This window comes from Thalassophryne amazonica, chromosome 1 (genome assembly GCF_902500255.1).
Source record: "Thalassophryne amazonica chromosome 1, fThaAma1.1, whole genome shotgun sequence".
NCBI lineage: Eukaryota > Metazoa > Chordata > Actinopteri > Batrachoidiformes > Batrachoididae > Thalassophryne > Thalassophryne amazonica.
Genome location: NC_047103.1, coordinates 91,831,740 through 91,848,622, shown reverse-complemented (window position 1 = coordinate 91,848,622; position 16,883 = coordinate 91,831,740). Strand labels below are relative to the sequence as shown.

The following is a 16,883-nucleotide window of genomic DNA, read 5'->3' as shown; positions in this document are numbered from 1 at the left end:
ATGAAAAATGGAGGAAATATACTTCATTTTCCAGAATGCTTTTCTTTATCCAAGTATTTAAAATGGTTACCAAGCCATTTCAGGACATGGGTTGAAGGCTTCTCTTTTGACAGATTTAATGGTCAGAGCTAATTACCAGAAAAAAAGTTCCAAAGTTTGCAATAATGGCAACATGGAAAAGGATAATAGACCTAAAAAGCCACCTGTACTAGATAATTTTGGTAAGCCAATTCCCACAAGGACAACAGGAAACCCGCTCCACGCTCCATCGGGTGCTCAAGGGTTCATGGGAGTTCACCCAACCAGTCCACATGTGTTTTGTGGATCTGGAGAAGGCGTTCGACCGTGTCCCTCGGGGCACCCTGTGGGGAGTGCTCCAGGAGTACGGGGTCCGGGGTCCTTTGCTAAGGGCTATCCGGTCCCTGTACGACCGCAGCATGAGCTTGGTTCGCATTGCCGGTAGTAAGTCAAACCTGTTTCCAGTGCACGTTGGCCTCCGCCAGGGCTGCCCTTTGTCACCGGTTCTGTTCATTATTTTTATGGACAGAATTTCTAGGCGCAGCCAGGGTGTGGAGGGGGTCTGGTTTGGGAACCACAGAATCTCGTCTCTGCTGTTTGCAGACGATGTGGTTCTGTTGGCTTCGTCAAATCAGGACCTTCAGCGTGCACTGGGGCAGTTTGCACCTGAGTGTGAAGCGTCCAGGATGAAAATCAACACCTCCAAATACGAGGCCATGGTTCTCGATCAGAAAAATGTGCTTTGCCCTCTTCAGGTCGGTGCCTCAAGTGGAGGAGTTTAAGTATCTCGGGGTCTTGTTCACGAGTGAGGGACGGATGGAGCGTGAGATCGATAGATGGATCGGTGCAGCATCTGCAGTGATGCGGTCACTGTATCCGACCGTCGTGGTGAAGAGAGAGCTGAGTAGGGGGGCAAAGCTCTCGATTTACTGATCGATCTACGTTCCGATCCTCACCTATGGTCATGAGATTTGGCTCATGACCAAAAGAACGAGATTGCGAGTACAAGCGGCCGAGATGAGTTTCCTCCGCAGGGTGGCTGGGCGCTCCCTTAGACATAGGGTGAGGAGCTCGGTCACTCGTGAGGAGCTCGGAGTCGAACCGCTGCTCCTCCATGTCGAAAGGAGTCAGTTGAGGTGGCTCGGGCATCTTTTCCGGATGCGCCCTGGACGCCTCGCTGGAGAGGTGTTCCGGGCACGTCCCATTGGGAGGAGGCCCCGGGGAAGACCCAGGACACGCTGGAGGGATTACATCTCTCGGCTGGCTTGGGAACGCCTTGGGGTTCCCCCGGAGGAGCTGGGGGAGGTGTGTGTGGATCGGGAGGTCTGGGCAACTTTGCTTGAGCTGCTGCCCCCGCGACCCGACTCTGGATAAAGTGGAAGAAAATGGATGGATGGATGAACAACAGGAAACCACTAAGCCATCTGCAAGTACTGCAGTACTCCAATCTGTGGCGCCATCAAGGCAACTTCAAATTTCAAACGGCATCTACAAGTTAAGAGATTTGTTATTTGGTTTTTATTTTGATAGCCATAGCCATGACACTGGCATTTGTATCTGTGCTGGGATCATAATTTAAAAACTAATGTATTAAAAAGTACTCACTTCTTGAAACATATAGCGCAACTTATTTCCTTATGCAATAGGACGTTCTCTCTCTTTCTTGCTCTAGCTAATTGCCACACTACTTAAACCCACATAAGCTTCTCACTTTCCTAAGTCTGAACCTTCTTACTCAACCTTGGGATTTTTTTTTATTTAAATTTTTATCGTTTCTGTAAAGCTTCCTGTAACAGTCTCTGTTGAAAATGCTATATACATAAAATTTAACTTCATTTATTATGTTTATTACACAAAAGCCTCCCACATCCAAATCACCATCAGCTGACATCAGCTATAATTAACCCCTTAAGCCCTAGAGCCTATTTCACCAAAATCACATACCCATACATTATGATTTATTTCTCAGCTTGTACAAGGTCAAAAATGCAAAAGTTTGGATCAGCTAAAAGACAGGTCCTAGGGGATGTTGTGGATGCAAAAAAACTGAAAGTAAATACTTGGTAGGAGTAAATGAGGTTTTTTTTTTTTTTCCCAAAAAATGAATTGCGATTTATGTCTTTATTTGCTTGGCGCTTCAGCTGTGGTTAGTTGATATGTGTTTGAAGTGGATACTTTTGTAGAGGAGACTTCGCTTGACATTTCGATATATAATAAGTGTATGTTGGTGTCAGCACTGGTTAGTTATGAGTGTTCAAATGTTCCTAAACAGGGCAAGTCCCCAAATTTGGGGACTCTAGGGTTTAAGAGGTTAAGCAATTGGGAAGACTAAAGCAGAGAATCCATTAGTTTTCACATACAGTGCTTGGGAGTGTAATGCAATTAATTAATTTAGAACAGTAAGGTGTTACTGAATTATGTTGCAGCCAAATGTAATTAAAGTAATTCAAAAGTAAGCCATTGCATCCTACAGTAAATATTAATACCCCCATCACACATATGCCAATTGAGGCTGAAAGGTGTCAGAATGACACATCCGGCCACAGTCGGGAAGTATTGAGGTGCGGTCTGAAGACGGATGGACGACAGTCTGAGCAGTCTACATATTTGGTCCCATTCACTCAGCTGTCCGAAATGTGTTGCACATGTTCAAAACACTCTTGTCCTCTCTGCAAAAATTGAATCCACCGCCCCAAAAATCAATGCCATCTTTGACATCAGTACCCACACAACGAAACACCCCAGACTCTTTTCCTACATGGAAAGCCAATCAGCTACTGTGCCAATTGACACAGCCTTGCATGAACTCCCTGTCTACCTGACACAGGATGCTGATCCTTTTGTGTTTTGGAAAGAAAACCAGAGCAGTTTTCCAAACCTAGCTGCACTTGCCTGCAAATATCTGACCATATCTGAGAGGAACTTTAGTGTTGCAGGACCAGAAAGATGCCATCTCAATAATAAAACCTTAAGGAACTTATGACAATTAGATGCAACAAGTTACACTATAAATTAACAACTCTAATAAATGATTATTGCATTTACCACAATTTTGTGTCATTTGTTCACTTTCAAATTAAAAGAATGTTAACCATTATTCAAAATGGAGGGAAGTTTTGCTTTATTTTAGTGTTTGTAAAGTACTTTTAGTATTTAAGTTAAAACCTTTATTAAACATGAAATATTGTTCTGGTTACGTGGCAATAAGGAATTTCTCTGAATTGCATTTAATTTAATTCCACTTACTGTAATTCCAATTCAACATCCTGTGGGGTGGAACTGCTTCAATTCACATTCCAATTCTTCAAATGAATTTAAATGAAATTCCAAATGCGGAATTTTGCACAAGTGCCCTGTCCAGGGTGTCGTCTCCCACCCTGTGACTGCTGGACTAGGCTCCAGTCCCACCATGACCCATGATTGGATTAAATTGGTGTAATGAATGAATGAGTAAGTAGTGCAGTGCAGGATTATCAGGAAAATATTAGAATCAGAATGATATCAATTAGAAATTCAATAAAAAGACAAGGCTCTATATATGGATGAAGCCAATTAATTACTACTTTCTTATACCATGGAGTCACAGTTTCCAGTTCTCAACTGTGTTAACAATGCCGCCAAGATCTGCCAAAATAAATGCATGTGATATCCAACAGATTTCTTAATTACATGCTTTCATCAAATAACACATACGAGGTCTGTTAGAAAAGTATCGGACCTTTTTATTTTTTGCAAAATCCTGATGGATTTGTCAGCTTTGGCACAAATTTCACCGCCACTCTTTTCATGGCCAAATCTTCTGTCACAGTGGAATGTGCCAAAAAAAAGTGCTGATGTCCACCTCTTCCGCAATTTCTCAGTCACACGACGATCCCACATCACCACAGCGTTCACTTTGGAAATGATCTGGTCATTTCAGCATGTTGATGGCCGACCGGAGTGCGGCGCGCTCTCCACCGTTGTGCAGCCATCTTTAAACCAGTTGTACCGCTCCTTAATCTGTGTGATGCCCATAGCATCGTCACCAAAAGCTGTCTGAATCTTCAGAATGGTTTCCACCTGGCTGTCGCCCAGTTCCTTGCAAAATTTGATGCAGTCACACTGCTCCAGTCGTTCCGCCATTTTCTTTGCAATGAAAATCCACCGAGAGCACTACACACGTCCTCACACAAAGGCTGCTTACCAGCAAATGAAGCAATCGACAGGCGTGAAAAAGTTCACGCATGCGCACGAAGGTTCAAGGTTGGCTCATGCAAGCACACGTGATTAAAATCCACCAGGTTTTTGCAAAAAATAAAAAGGTCTGAAACTTTTCTAACAAACCGCGTACATGAGTAGTTCAGCTAACAAACCCTCAAAGCGTTGTCACCAGGGTTTGTTTTGTCTCTTTATAATCAAATACTCACATTTATTTGCTCCTCATTTTGAATAAGTGCTGGTATCCCTTTTTCAGCATACTTCCCGTCAGCCACCTCACAGCCGAGGTGCCACAAGGCTCTATCAAGGAGCCACGCAGGTTTGAGGTGAGGAGAGTTAACCAGATTGTAACCACACTCAGGATGAAGGTGAATCCACTCACTGTCAGCAGCTGGATGAAGAGCAGAGAAAGTAGAGTATGAGAGAACTGTGATGGGTTACATGATTTGTAAATATAGTCATAATAACTGTAAGCAGAAGGAGAATTGCTGTTGTGTGGGCCGCTGAAGAGGAGGTACTGCTGGCCCACCACCAGAGGGCACCCTGCCTCAAGTGCAGGCTTCAGGCACGAGAGGGCGCAGCCGCCTCACGGGAGCAGCCGGGAATGACAGCTGTCTCTCATCACCACCTGACAGCTGTCACTCATCACCACCTCATCACCATCTCCATAAAAACTGGGCAGCAACTCCACCTCCCTGCCGAGATATCTTCAAGCCAAGAAGGTAAACTGCTCAGCCGTTTTTTGAGTCTTTCACAGACAGTTTTTGCTTCTGTATTGTTTGCAGTCGTTTCTGTGAGTGCTTGCAGCTGGAGGCTGGGTTTGTGGTTCGTGGAGGGCTGACGTCTTCGCTCCCCACGCCAAACTTTGATAAGTACTCACTAATACTGCACATGCCGGGTTTCTGGATTGGAGGTGGAGGTTTTCCCTCCATTGGAAACTAAAGACTGTTTTTTGCTGACTGTCTGCTGGTTGTGTGCTCACACCCACCCTTGATTGTTTCTGCTTCCTGCCAGCAGTACCAGATCCGACAGCCGGAGACGGTGACCACCTGGGGACTCGGGACTTGGCGGCTCCAGTATTCTCCGGGTTCAGTGGCGGTGGAAATCGCGTGGGTTCCGGCTCCTCTCTGGACGGACATCTTCTATCCTCGAGCCTGCCCACATGTCACCTTTGTAGATTGACTACAGATAAAATTCTGTAATCGTCTGTATTTCGTTGTGCACATTCACAACAGTAAAGTGTTCTATTTTCGGCTCATTCATTGTCCATTCATTTACGCCCCCTGTTGTGGGTCCGTGTCACTACACTTTCCCAACAATTGCACTGTTTTTCAGACTGCAGACCTTAATGTACCACTCTTGCTATATCATATGTCAATGATATTGACTTATTATTCCACACTCAGTGTAGCTATGATTATATATATATATATATATATATATATATCATAGTTTTTCAGTTCTTGTTTGTTGAGCTACAGTTCACAGCATCTCAATGAAAGTGCACCTGTCGTCAAATGCTTTATTGAATTAAGAATACAAATATGGAATTACAAACTCATTTTAATTATCCTGTGAGTCACAGAGGTATGAATTCTTGAAGGTTTGTAGGTAGTTCTTGACGGCAAGAGTCCTGTGACTTTTTTTTCCAAATCACTGAAATCGTTTTGGAGAGGTGATGGTCTAGTTGTTAAGGCATTGGGCTTGAGACCAGAAGATCCATGGTTTAAATCCCAGCCTGACTGGAAAATCACTAAGGGCCCTTGGACAAGGTCTTTAATCCCCTATTGCTCCCGGTGTGTAGTAAGCACCTTGTATGGCAGAACCCTCACATCGGGGTGAATGTGAGACATTTATGCTACCTGTCTATACCCACCCGCTGTGCATAAACTGATGATGTCATAGTGCGTGGAGCCAAAGAACTGTCTGCAGATGAAAAGATGAAAAGGCGAGAAGTGTGTGTTGGTCTCAATATGGATATTCCGGATGATTTTATCATGGATAATCTGACAATGAACAGCAGCCAAAGCAGCCAACTTGATGAGGACGCACTGGCGAATTTGGAGAGCAGCGCGGTACCAGCCAACACGACAAAAGTTAAAGTGAGCCAACTTTTTATGTACGCATTTGCTGGGTGTTCATGGATTTTGAAATGACATTAAATATTGTTAATGTGATTGCACGTGTTGTGTATCTCAGTAAGTGATAATAATGCAAATAACATGCAGTTGTCGTGCGGTATGTATTTTCAGAGCTCCTCCGTCCATGCCCAGAGGTTCTCTGAAAATGCATACCACCCTCCAAAAGCATGTTATTGTATTATTATGTGTAAAGCTCTTTGAGCATCTGATGCAGATGGAAAAGCCCCAGTCATAGACAGTCCAATAAAAGCTGTTAATTATTCAATATTGCCAATATGATGTTTAGTTTTTTGTTGTGCAGCCTTTGTTTGCTGCACCTTGCTGCGGTGTCTGCCTCACTCCCCCTCCCTTTCTGTGTCTGCTGGAGCCACCTGTGGAAATGACTGGATTCACACTCATTAACTTCCTGTACAAACACCTCATCTCTTCACACTCTCAGACGCCGGAAACTCAGTTGCCTACAGGTTTCCTCGGCCTCGTCTCTGTATTACTTCCTGTTCCATGTTTCAGTGGCTTAAACTAACTCTGCGTTTCCTGTGTCCTCAGTGCTCCTGGTTCCATCTGCTTCACTGTGCCACCTGGTCCTATTCTGTGGCTCCGGACAAACTGAGTTTGGGTGTGACGTTCCTGCCTCCTGTTTGCTCCAGCGGTCTCTCCCTCCTCCAGTACTTGGCTTCTCGGCTTGTACCATTCACAATATATCAATAAATCATTGTTTTTGTACTTTGGTTTGCTTTCTGCATTTTGGGTGTCCTAAAACACTGTCTCGGGTTTAACCCTAACAGTTTCCTGTCAGTTTTGCTGCATCTTGTTCATGACACGTATCAGGAATATGTCAATGATTCACAGCTGAACACACATTTGGCTGATCACATATTTTAATGCCAAGCTACACTTTAAGCTAACATTAAAAGACAGTTTAGATAATTTTCTCTTTTGGGGTGATGAGTGAGCAGAGTGAAAATTGGCTGTGGTGTCTCTGCTTTGTGAAGTGCAGGTGTTAAGGATTTTGTATATATGTTATCACTGTTAAACATTTGTACATTTGTCTTCTTTCTCATGAGAACGGTGTTGTGCTGTTTTGCACTTCACCCTGAGAATGTACGTGTTATTCAACCTTGTTTTAGCTTTGTCTTCTTTCTCATGAGAACGGAGATGTGCTGTTTTGCACCTGTCTTAATGCAATCCTGAGAATTCAATTTTGTTTTAGCACTCTGGGGTCAATCTGAGCTGGGAATGAAGGGCTGGATGTACTTATTATTATAATATAACTTTGTTTTCGCAGCCTCTAACGACTGGGAGTAAGAGAACGTTTTGACTATTGTGATGTGGTGTTTAGTGTGAAGGAGTGTGGAAGACAGGACACTTCAGGCAGATGCAGAACAGCTGATACCTGCAACAGACGAACGAGATGTGCTGACCTGAAAGTGTTCTTCCTTACAGTTGCACTTATTGACGTATGCGTTTATGTTATGGGAAGAAACTTGTCTTGCGTCATCACCCCCACCCTTAGGACAAGTTTCTTGTTTATGTGATGAGGGCGTCTCTTAATAAAAAGAGCGGAAAAGCAGGCCAGACTTTAGTGTAGCCTTGGTGTACAGCCTGGCCGCACTCCGCGCGTAAAATTTGACTTTCTGTCTCACTGGTGTTTCTTGACTCTGTTTGTCTTGTTAAAGGTTTTAAAAATGTTTGGAGGAGAAAATACCCAACATTGACTGGGGGCTCGTCCGGGATCTCAACAACACCGGAGCTGTCCGGCGGAGGTCGTCAAGTCCAGACGTAAATCCTTGGCCAAGGTCCGATCGATCGATTGATCGTGTCTGCAATTGTCGACCACCGTTGGCATCGTCTGGTTGACGAGATTTTCCCGAAGAAGACAGACAGGAAGTCGAGTCAGTGAGTAAAATTTCTTTGTAAACAGTACTGAGTGAGTGGTGATCAGATCACATAAAACAGTTAAATTCCGCAAGCGATGATACAGAATCGTCTGTTAATGCAAAGCAGTTAAACTCTGTAAGGAGGGTGCGGACTCCTCTGTTTTAATACGCGTACCGGTAGGGGATAAAAGTGATCACATAAAACAGTTAAACTCCGTAAGCGATGATACAGAATCGTCTGTTAATGAAACACAGTTAAACTCTGTAAGGAGGGCGGACTCCTCTACGGTTGCGAGGGTCGCACGTAGTTAAATTCCGGAAGGAGGATACGGACTCCTCTGTTTTAATACGTAAAGGAAATCCCGGGTAGGAATATGTGCACTGTAAAAAAGCAGTTAAATCTGGCAGGGACGGCGGAGTCCCCTAATGCAGGACATTAGTTAAATTTCACGGGAGGGCGAGCTCCCCTGACATAAGAATACGCGTACGATTATTAGGAGTGTTTCTATGTGTAAATAGTGTTTTGCGCAAGTGTAAATAACTGTGTGAAAGTGTAATACTTTGGACAACATTAGTGACAACCGTGCGTGTGGAAGCAGCAGGCAAGTGATTCCGCTTCCTACGGGGAGGTGAAAGGAATCAACCACACGACGGCAAATTGATTGTCACGTCCAAAGAAAGTGTGAAAACTTCAGATTTAGAACACCCTAGGTGTGCCCCTGTCTGAAGTCCAAATTATAACAAGGGATAAAAAATATAATAAAAATGGGGGGTAAGACGTCTAAAAATAAGGAAAATTTATCAACTGACGACTGGAAATTTATGGAGGCAAAAAATCCAAAAGCAACAAAGAAATTGGAGACCTGGATAAATAAACATGACTTTGACGGACGACTGAACCTGATCAGCATACAAAAGCTGAAGAAGGAGTTAGAACGGGAACATAAAGGTGATGAGAAAAAGATGCAGAAAGTAGGGGCAGATTTAGTGGCATTTTGGGAGGAGGAAGCAGAGAACAGACAGAAAGGAGCAGAGAAGCGACGATTAGAGAAAGCAAGGAAAAAGAAAGCTGTAGGTAAGGCAGAAGAAGATGTGATAATTCAGCACAGAGAGCCAGAACAGCCTCAACAATCACCGCCGGCTGGATCGTCGGTGACAAAGAGACCTTTATCTCCTCTACCAGAGGATGACGATGTACCGCCACCACAGTATGATTTGGCAGTAAAACCTAAGGTAAAAAGAGAAAAACCAGAAAAACCACAAACACGCAGTCAAGCGAAAGTGCCTACAGCCCCTCCCATGGTGGAACATAGTGATCAGGGAGGTGCCTATCCTATGATAGAAGTACCAAATCCTCGTGCAGGAACAGCAGGACAGCTACCAACCATGCTCGTTTATCGGACATGGAATGCTGATGATATCAAAGCAGCAGTCGACATGATACCATCGCCACATGTCGATATCGAGGGCTTTATGCAGGATATAGAAAACATTAGAACATCTTACCACCTTAATGGACCTGAAGTCCAACAGGTGTGGATGAAAGCATGTGGCCCTAAATGGAGTCAGGTACGCGGAGACTGGAATCCTGCAGATCAACAAGGCGTACCACTGACACATGATGATCTAGTCTTGAAAACAAGAGTGGAAGCTATGATTACACGTGCGAAAGGAGTGTTAGGACCAAAGATAAATTATACTGAAATTACCAGGACAACTCAGAAAGAAGGAGAGCCATGGACAGAGTTTAGGTGCAGGTTTGAGAATGTATTTAGGGTCCATAGTGGCATATTGCCGGAAACACCTGTGTATGAACAACAATTGAAAAACGCTCTGATCCAACATTCCAATAAGGATATAAAAGCTTGGATACAGAAACATTGGATTGGACTGCCTACAGGCACATTGGAAGAAACACATACACACTGCTGTCATGCAGAAGAAGTCTTAAAGCAGAAAAAGACAAGAAACAGCGACAAAGGAGTGTATGTAGCACATGGAGATGATGAAATATATTACCAGCAGGGTAACTTAAGACAGCAGAAGCAGTGCAAACGCCCCAAAAAGCCATGGCAAAATAGACAAGGTGGACAGCCACAACGTCAAGGACCATGGCAACCACAACAGCAGCACAGACAGGGAGGGCCACCACGTGGTCCCCTGATTTGTTGGAACTGTGGAAGAGAGGGACATATGTATAGAAATTGTCCGAATCCACCTACTGAGGGAGCAGCAGGGAGAATTCCACAACGGAATAATCCTCCGCAGCCACAGTATCCACAATGACTAGAATCCATAATCCATGATTCCACATCAGATAGGCAGTCTGATTGTGATATGGATCTGTGTGCCTTGCTGGGAAATCCGGTACCAAAACCAGAAGTGACTTTGTTGGTAAATGGACGACCAGTGACATTCCTTTGTGATACAGGAGCATGTAGAACTACATGTAATGACAACATACCTGTCCATCAATTAAGCAACGAAATCTTTAGGGTTCGCTCTGCAAATGGACAAACATCAGACGTCCCTATCACCAGACCCATAACGTTGACAGATCCATTTGGCCTGACGTGTACTATGTCAGTGTTGAGCATGCCACAATGTCCAGTTAACCTCCTAGGACGAGACGGATTGACTGCATTGGGCTTGTCCATAATTGTGGAACAAGGGAAATTAGTTGTTGAACGCACAGGAGGCGTTAACATGGTAAGAGAAGAAAGCGCTGACCCCACATTCCACTATTACTATACATTTGACATTTCAGAAGAAGATGCTGCAGGATGGGGTAAAGATGTCGTCTTGCAAGCGACAGCCCTACTAAAAAATCCTGAACAACAGATGTCACCACCTGACCTGCATGTCACAATGTGGCATAAAGATCCTCCAGGTCCAGATGGTGACTATGAAACTAAATTGAAAAATGTTTCACCTGTGAAACTGACAATGACCGATTTGATTCATGATGGCAACTCAACAGCTGTCATAACAGTAACAGGCGCCACTGAAGATGTATCAAAATTGAGATTCACAGGTATGCCATTACATATGTCACTTTGTAAGCCATATTTGACAGAATGGCAAGAATTGGGACTGACAGTCATAACAGCTTTGTCAGCCTCTGATTGGAGCAGAGTTGGACCACGAACGGAGTTCAGTCCATCAACCAAGTTGTATAAAGTGCCAGTTAATGTCTCATTGGTGCTGACAGCTGGAACACACATTGATGTGTCCACTTCACAATCCTGAGTGTTTCAGTTGAGTCCTGAAGAAGATGCACTTCTCTCTGCAGTACCGTCAGGATTGTGGACAACAGGTCCTTCAGACGTAGGACTGATTAAAAATGCACAACCTGTAGTTATAAGGCCAAAAACAGAATACAGACCATGTGTAAGACAGTATCCATTGAAACCTGATGCAATTGACGGAATCAGGCCAGTAATAGAGGATTTATTAACAGCAGGAGTAATAGTGCCATGTCCAGATTCACCATGTAACACACCCATATTTCCTGTAAAAAAGGCTCCGCCCTCAGTGGGGTGGAGAATGATTCAAGATCTGCAGGCAGTAAATGCTGCTGTGATTAAAAGAGCACCATGCGTCCCAGATCCACACACCTTGTTAAATTCGCTGAGACCAAATTCTAATAGTTTCTCAGTAATTGACATAAGTAATGCATTTTTCTCTGTGCCAGTACATCCAGATAGTCAATTCTGGTTTGCTTTTACCTTTAAAGGACAACGATATACATTCACCAGATTACCGCAGGGTTACGCAGAGAGCCCAACTATTTATTCTCAAGTCATGTCAGCATGTTTAGCCAATTTCGTTCCACCGGCAGATAGCCAACTGTTAGTGTATGTTGATGACATTTTGATTGCCTCTGACACACGAGAAAACTGCATAACTGACACAGTAGCATTATTATGTTTCTTATTTGACAATGGCCACAGAGTGAGTAGAAACAAAGTTCAGTTGTGTAGGGATAAAGTAAAATATTTAGGACATGAGTTATCAGCCACAGGGCGCACGATCCTGTCTGACAGGAAGGAAGCAATTTTGCACGCTCCAAAACCACAAACCAAAAAGCAGATGATGTCATTTCTTGGATTGACAAATTATTGCAGGGCATGGATTCCTTGCTATGCAGAGTTGACTAGTCCACTTTCTGATTTGATGTACAAAGATGATATTTCAATGTCAACCGTGTTGGAATGGAACAAAGATGCTGAGGAAGCCTTTGTAAAAGTAAAACAAACATTAGTGTCATCCACAGTTTTGGCACTACCAGATTATAGTAAACCATTCATTCAAACAGTTAATTGTAAGAATAAGTTCATGACTAGTGTTTTGGTTCAAGTGTATGGCTCAAAATTGAGGCCAGTTGCCTACTACTCATCTAAATTGGATGCAGTAGCAAGTGCTTTACCACCATGCGTACAGGCTGTTGTTGCAGCCTCTATGGCTGTTCAAAGTAGCAGTAATGTTGTTCTATTCCATCAGCTGACATTGAAAGTTCCACATGCAGTCTCTGCACTTCTGTTGCAGACAAACATGAGCCTTTTGTCCCCAGCAAGACATCTTTCGTGCATGTCCTTGCTATTATCACAGCCACACCTTACGATAGAGCGCTGTACAACATTGAATCCCTCCACATTGATACCTTTACCTGAGGATGGTGAGCCGCACAATTGTCTTGATGTAGCAACAGTTTGTACAAAAGCACGCCCAGACCTCCGGGACACACCCATCCCAAACAGTACAATCGTGTATGTGGATGGTTCTTCCACCAAAAATGCTTATGGACAAACGCAATCTGGATATGCTGTCGTCACAAATTCAGAAGTATTAGATTCTGCTTCATTGCCATCGTCATTTTCAGCACAAGCAGCTGAATTAGTTGCTTTAACTGCAGCTTGCTATCTGTTTCAAGGTACGGCCGTATCAATTTATACGGACAGCCAGTACGCTTTCAGCACAGTGCATGTGTTTGCAAAACTATGGGAGGAGCGTGGAATGGTGACATCGTCTGGAAAGCCAGTGACTCATGCCACTCTCCTAACTGCCCTACTGCAAGCTGTGAAGTTGCCTCAACAAATTGCTATATGCAAATGTGCGGCTCACACCAATGGCTCTGACAGTGTTTCAAAAGGAAATGATTTTGCTGACAGAGCAGCAAAAGAGGCAGCAGCAGCTTCTTCTATTTTTGTTGTACAGGAAACTACTCCAGATTTGCATTTAGATCATACACTGCTTGCTGACATGCAACAGCAGGCAACAGACAGAGAAAAACAAATGTGGATAGCTAAAGGAGCTACGTATGCAAATGACTTGTACGTATGACCACAAAAGAAACCCATATTGCCAAAAAATATGTTTAAATGGGCAGCTATTATGAGCCATGGCGTGACGCATGTCTCATCAGGGGGTATGATATCGCAATTGCAATCTATTTTTTGTCTTTATGGGTTCGATGCATATGCAAAACAGCATTGTAGAGCATGCATGATATGTGCAAAACACAACTCACAAGGCAATTTGAGACCCCAAAGAGGTCAATTTCCAACACCACAATATCCCTTTCAAGTGATTCATATGGATTATATACAGCTGAGTAAACATGAAGGGAAGGAATTTTGTTTAGTCATAATTGATGCCTTCTCAAAATGGGTAGAATTGTTCCCTACAAAACATGCGGATTCACTTACAGTGGCTAAAGCATTATGCAAAGACATCATCCCACGATTTGGAATACCAGAAACAGTCTATTCAGATAATGGAGCGCATTTTGTTAATACAATAGTGCAATACGTAGGAGAAGCACTACAGGTTAATCTCAAAAATCATTGTTCTTATCATCCACAAAGCGCCGGATTAGTGGAAAGGATGAATGGAACAGTAAAAAACAGACTTAGAAAGACAATGGAGGAAACAGGCAGACCATGGACGCATTGTGTAGATTTGGTAAAAATGTATATAAACATAATTAGTACCATGGGGTTGACACCGTATGAAACATTGTTTGGCAGAAAATATCGATTGCCATATTATGGACAAATTTGGGATGTACCTGAGGAAGCCAATTTGGCGGATTACATGAGAAAAATGTTAGAAGGACAACGAGGGAGAGTTCCAAACACTGATGATCCCATTTCTCCACAGGAGGACCCTAAAGTGGTACCTGGAGACTGGGTGTTGATAAGAAGCATCAAGAGAAAACACTGGCATTCACCTAAATGGGAAGGGCCCTATCAAGTACTACTCACAACACCCACAGCTTTGAAAATTGGGGAAAGAAGTACATGGATTCATTTAACTCACTGTAAGAAAGTCATTTCTGCAGACACAGACAAACAGTAAGAACAGTAGGACAAGACTAGTAATAGTGTGTGAGCTTGGTGTTAAGATCCAGGTTAGACACGAAAGCTAGCAGAAGACATTAAGAAGCCACTGTTCTGAACATAGGTGTGCTGTAGTGTGCAGAAATGGCGAAAGAAAAAAATAAAAAGAACGAGGGTTTCTGGACCCCACGGACAGTCCTTGTTATGCTACTTTTCTTTTTTGAATTGGGATTATTATTAAAAGCCATGAGCACGGGACATGATAATAAGGATCACATCCACAGATTGCAGAGACCAAAAAGAAGTAACGAAGACCCCAGTCCGATAATAAATGCCACAGTACATAGCTGTAATGGGAATAATGCGTACCGATTTGGTGTACAAGCCTGCATTCCTAGAAATACATCTGTGATCATCTCTGTACCATATAGTGGTCTTACCCATGGAATGCCGGATGGTGACAGAGGGACTAATTACGGAAATAGTTTCTCATGGTATATGACCAACGATCAACAAGATAGGAGATGGGAAACGTTGGTAGCCGATGAATGGAGTAGATGGACACCAAGATGGGCACAAACCGAGTGGGCTAAGTACCAGAGTCAAATTCTCAAAATGTATCAAACAGATGATAAGCTGTCTATAGTGGTGAATACCACAGAAAAAGGAACCATATTCCCACCTGATATAGAGGGAGACTGTTGGTTGTTCCTCCTTTGGGTATACAAACAAGGAAAAGATCCGTATTTCCATTTCTTCCTCTGTGAAACAGATAGAGTACAGCAACCAATATTGACCGAATTAAGTACGTCAAAGGGGGTGTCCATACAAGCAAAGGGGGTGCCCATACAAGCAAAGGGGGTGTCTGTACAAGGCACAAAAGACATGAAGGCAGATGACTGGTTCCTAGTAACTACATGAATTAGTGGACAAAATAACAATTGGCTTTTAATGGCAGAACAAGCAGGACTAGCAGCAAAGAAGGACTGTGTTGTATGTATGGGACCCAGACCTATATTACAGGTAATACCGGCAGCATTACCCAAAGACTGTCTACTGACTGCTATGACACAGACATACATTGCGGCAAACAACAATTGTTCTAAGTGGGACAAGATCTATCCAGTGACCAAATTGACTAAGATTAAACCTTTATTCTCAAGCAAAGTTGGGCATGCTAACCATACATGTGTACACTTGACAGGGACAAGTAAGACTTTGGGTAGCTTAAACCACACCGCCTGGTGTAAGAATGTGGTCCATAGTACTCCCACATTCAAACCTGTCGGGAGGAGTGACGTATGGTGGTGGTGTGGGGATAACAGAATCTTTGACAGACTGCCACGGAATGTGTCAGGTTATTGTGCATTAATATCATTATTGTTACCAGTTGAAGCCATACCCATGACCCCTGAAGACGTTACGACATATGCAGCCTCTCTTATTCCTGAAGATTGGCAGAAAGGCATAGCCAGACATAGAGTGAAAAGAGATTGGAAAGGAGTGGGAAATCCAACATATATTGACGCAATAGGAGTCCCCAGGGGAGTGCCTGACGAGTATAAACTGGTTGATCAAATAGCAGCTGGATTCGAATCTTCCATCTGTTGGTGGTGTTCAATTAATAAAAACATGGACAGAATAAACTACATCCACTACAATGTACAGAAATTAGGAAATTGGACTGAGGAAGGATTTAAGGCTGTCCATTCACAGTTAGAAGCCACGTCCCTTATGGCCTTCCAGAATCGTATTGCTCTGGATATGTTGTTGGCAGAGAAAGGAGGTGTTTGTGCCATGTTCGGAGAACAATGCTGCACATTCATTCCCAACAACACGGCTGCAGACGGCAGTCTCACTCAAGCCATTGACGGGCTGAGGACGTTGAACAGGAAGATGAAAGAGCACAGTGGAGTAAACACCGAAGGCTGGGATTGGTGGCTGGAAGGGATGGGAAAATGGAGGTCTTTGATTTCTTCACTATTAGTGTCTATAGCAGTATTTGCTGCAATTCTAACATTGTGTGGATGTTGTTGTATTCCATGTCTCCGAGGCCTTGTAAATAGAATGATAACCACAGCAGTAAGTCCAGGACCAGGAGGGGGTCCGGCATCATATCCACTTCTGGGGACAGACGACAACGAGGAGGACGATGGCTCTCCTGACCTGTACCCAGACCAATGGAAGTATGATGACCCAGACACCGATGATGGTGACAATGACGACATCACCTCTGGGGTGTAAGCCTAGAGAGAGAACATACCATGATGAACCTCTTAGTGAAAATCTCAAAAAGAAGTGCTAAGCTG

General features: G+C 43.5%; 1 protein-coding gene across 2 annotated transcripts in view; it reads right to left on the bottom strand.

The window, feature by feature from the left end:
* The window catches only part of LOC117512550 (glycogen debranching enzyme-like), a 279,336-nt gene that overhangs the window by 195,158 nt on the left and 67,295 nt on the right, over nucleotides 1-16,883 (bottom strand). For both annotated transcript variants that reach the window (XR_004561327.1, XM_034172666.1), the window contains exon 5: nucleotides 4,425-4,606. Coding sequence is in view for 1 of the 2 variants with exons in the window: in XM_034172666.1 (XP_034028557.1) it covers nucleotides 4,425-4,606 (182 nt within the window). In the remaining variant the exon portion in view is untranslated. The remainder of the gene's footprint in view (nucleotides 1-4,424; nucleotides 4,607-16,883) is intronic.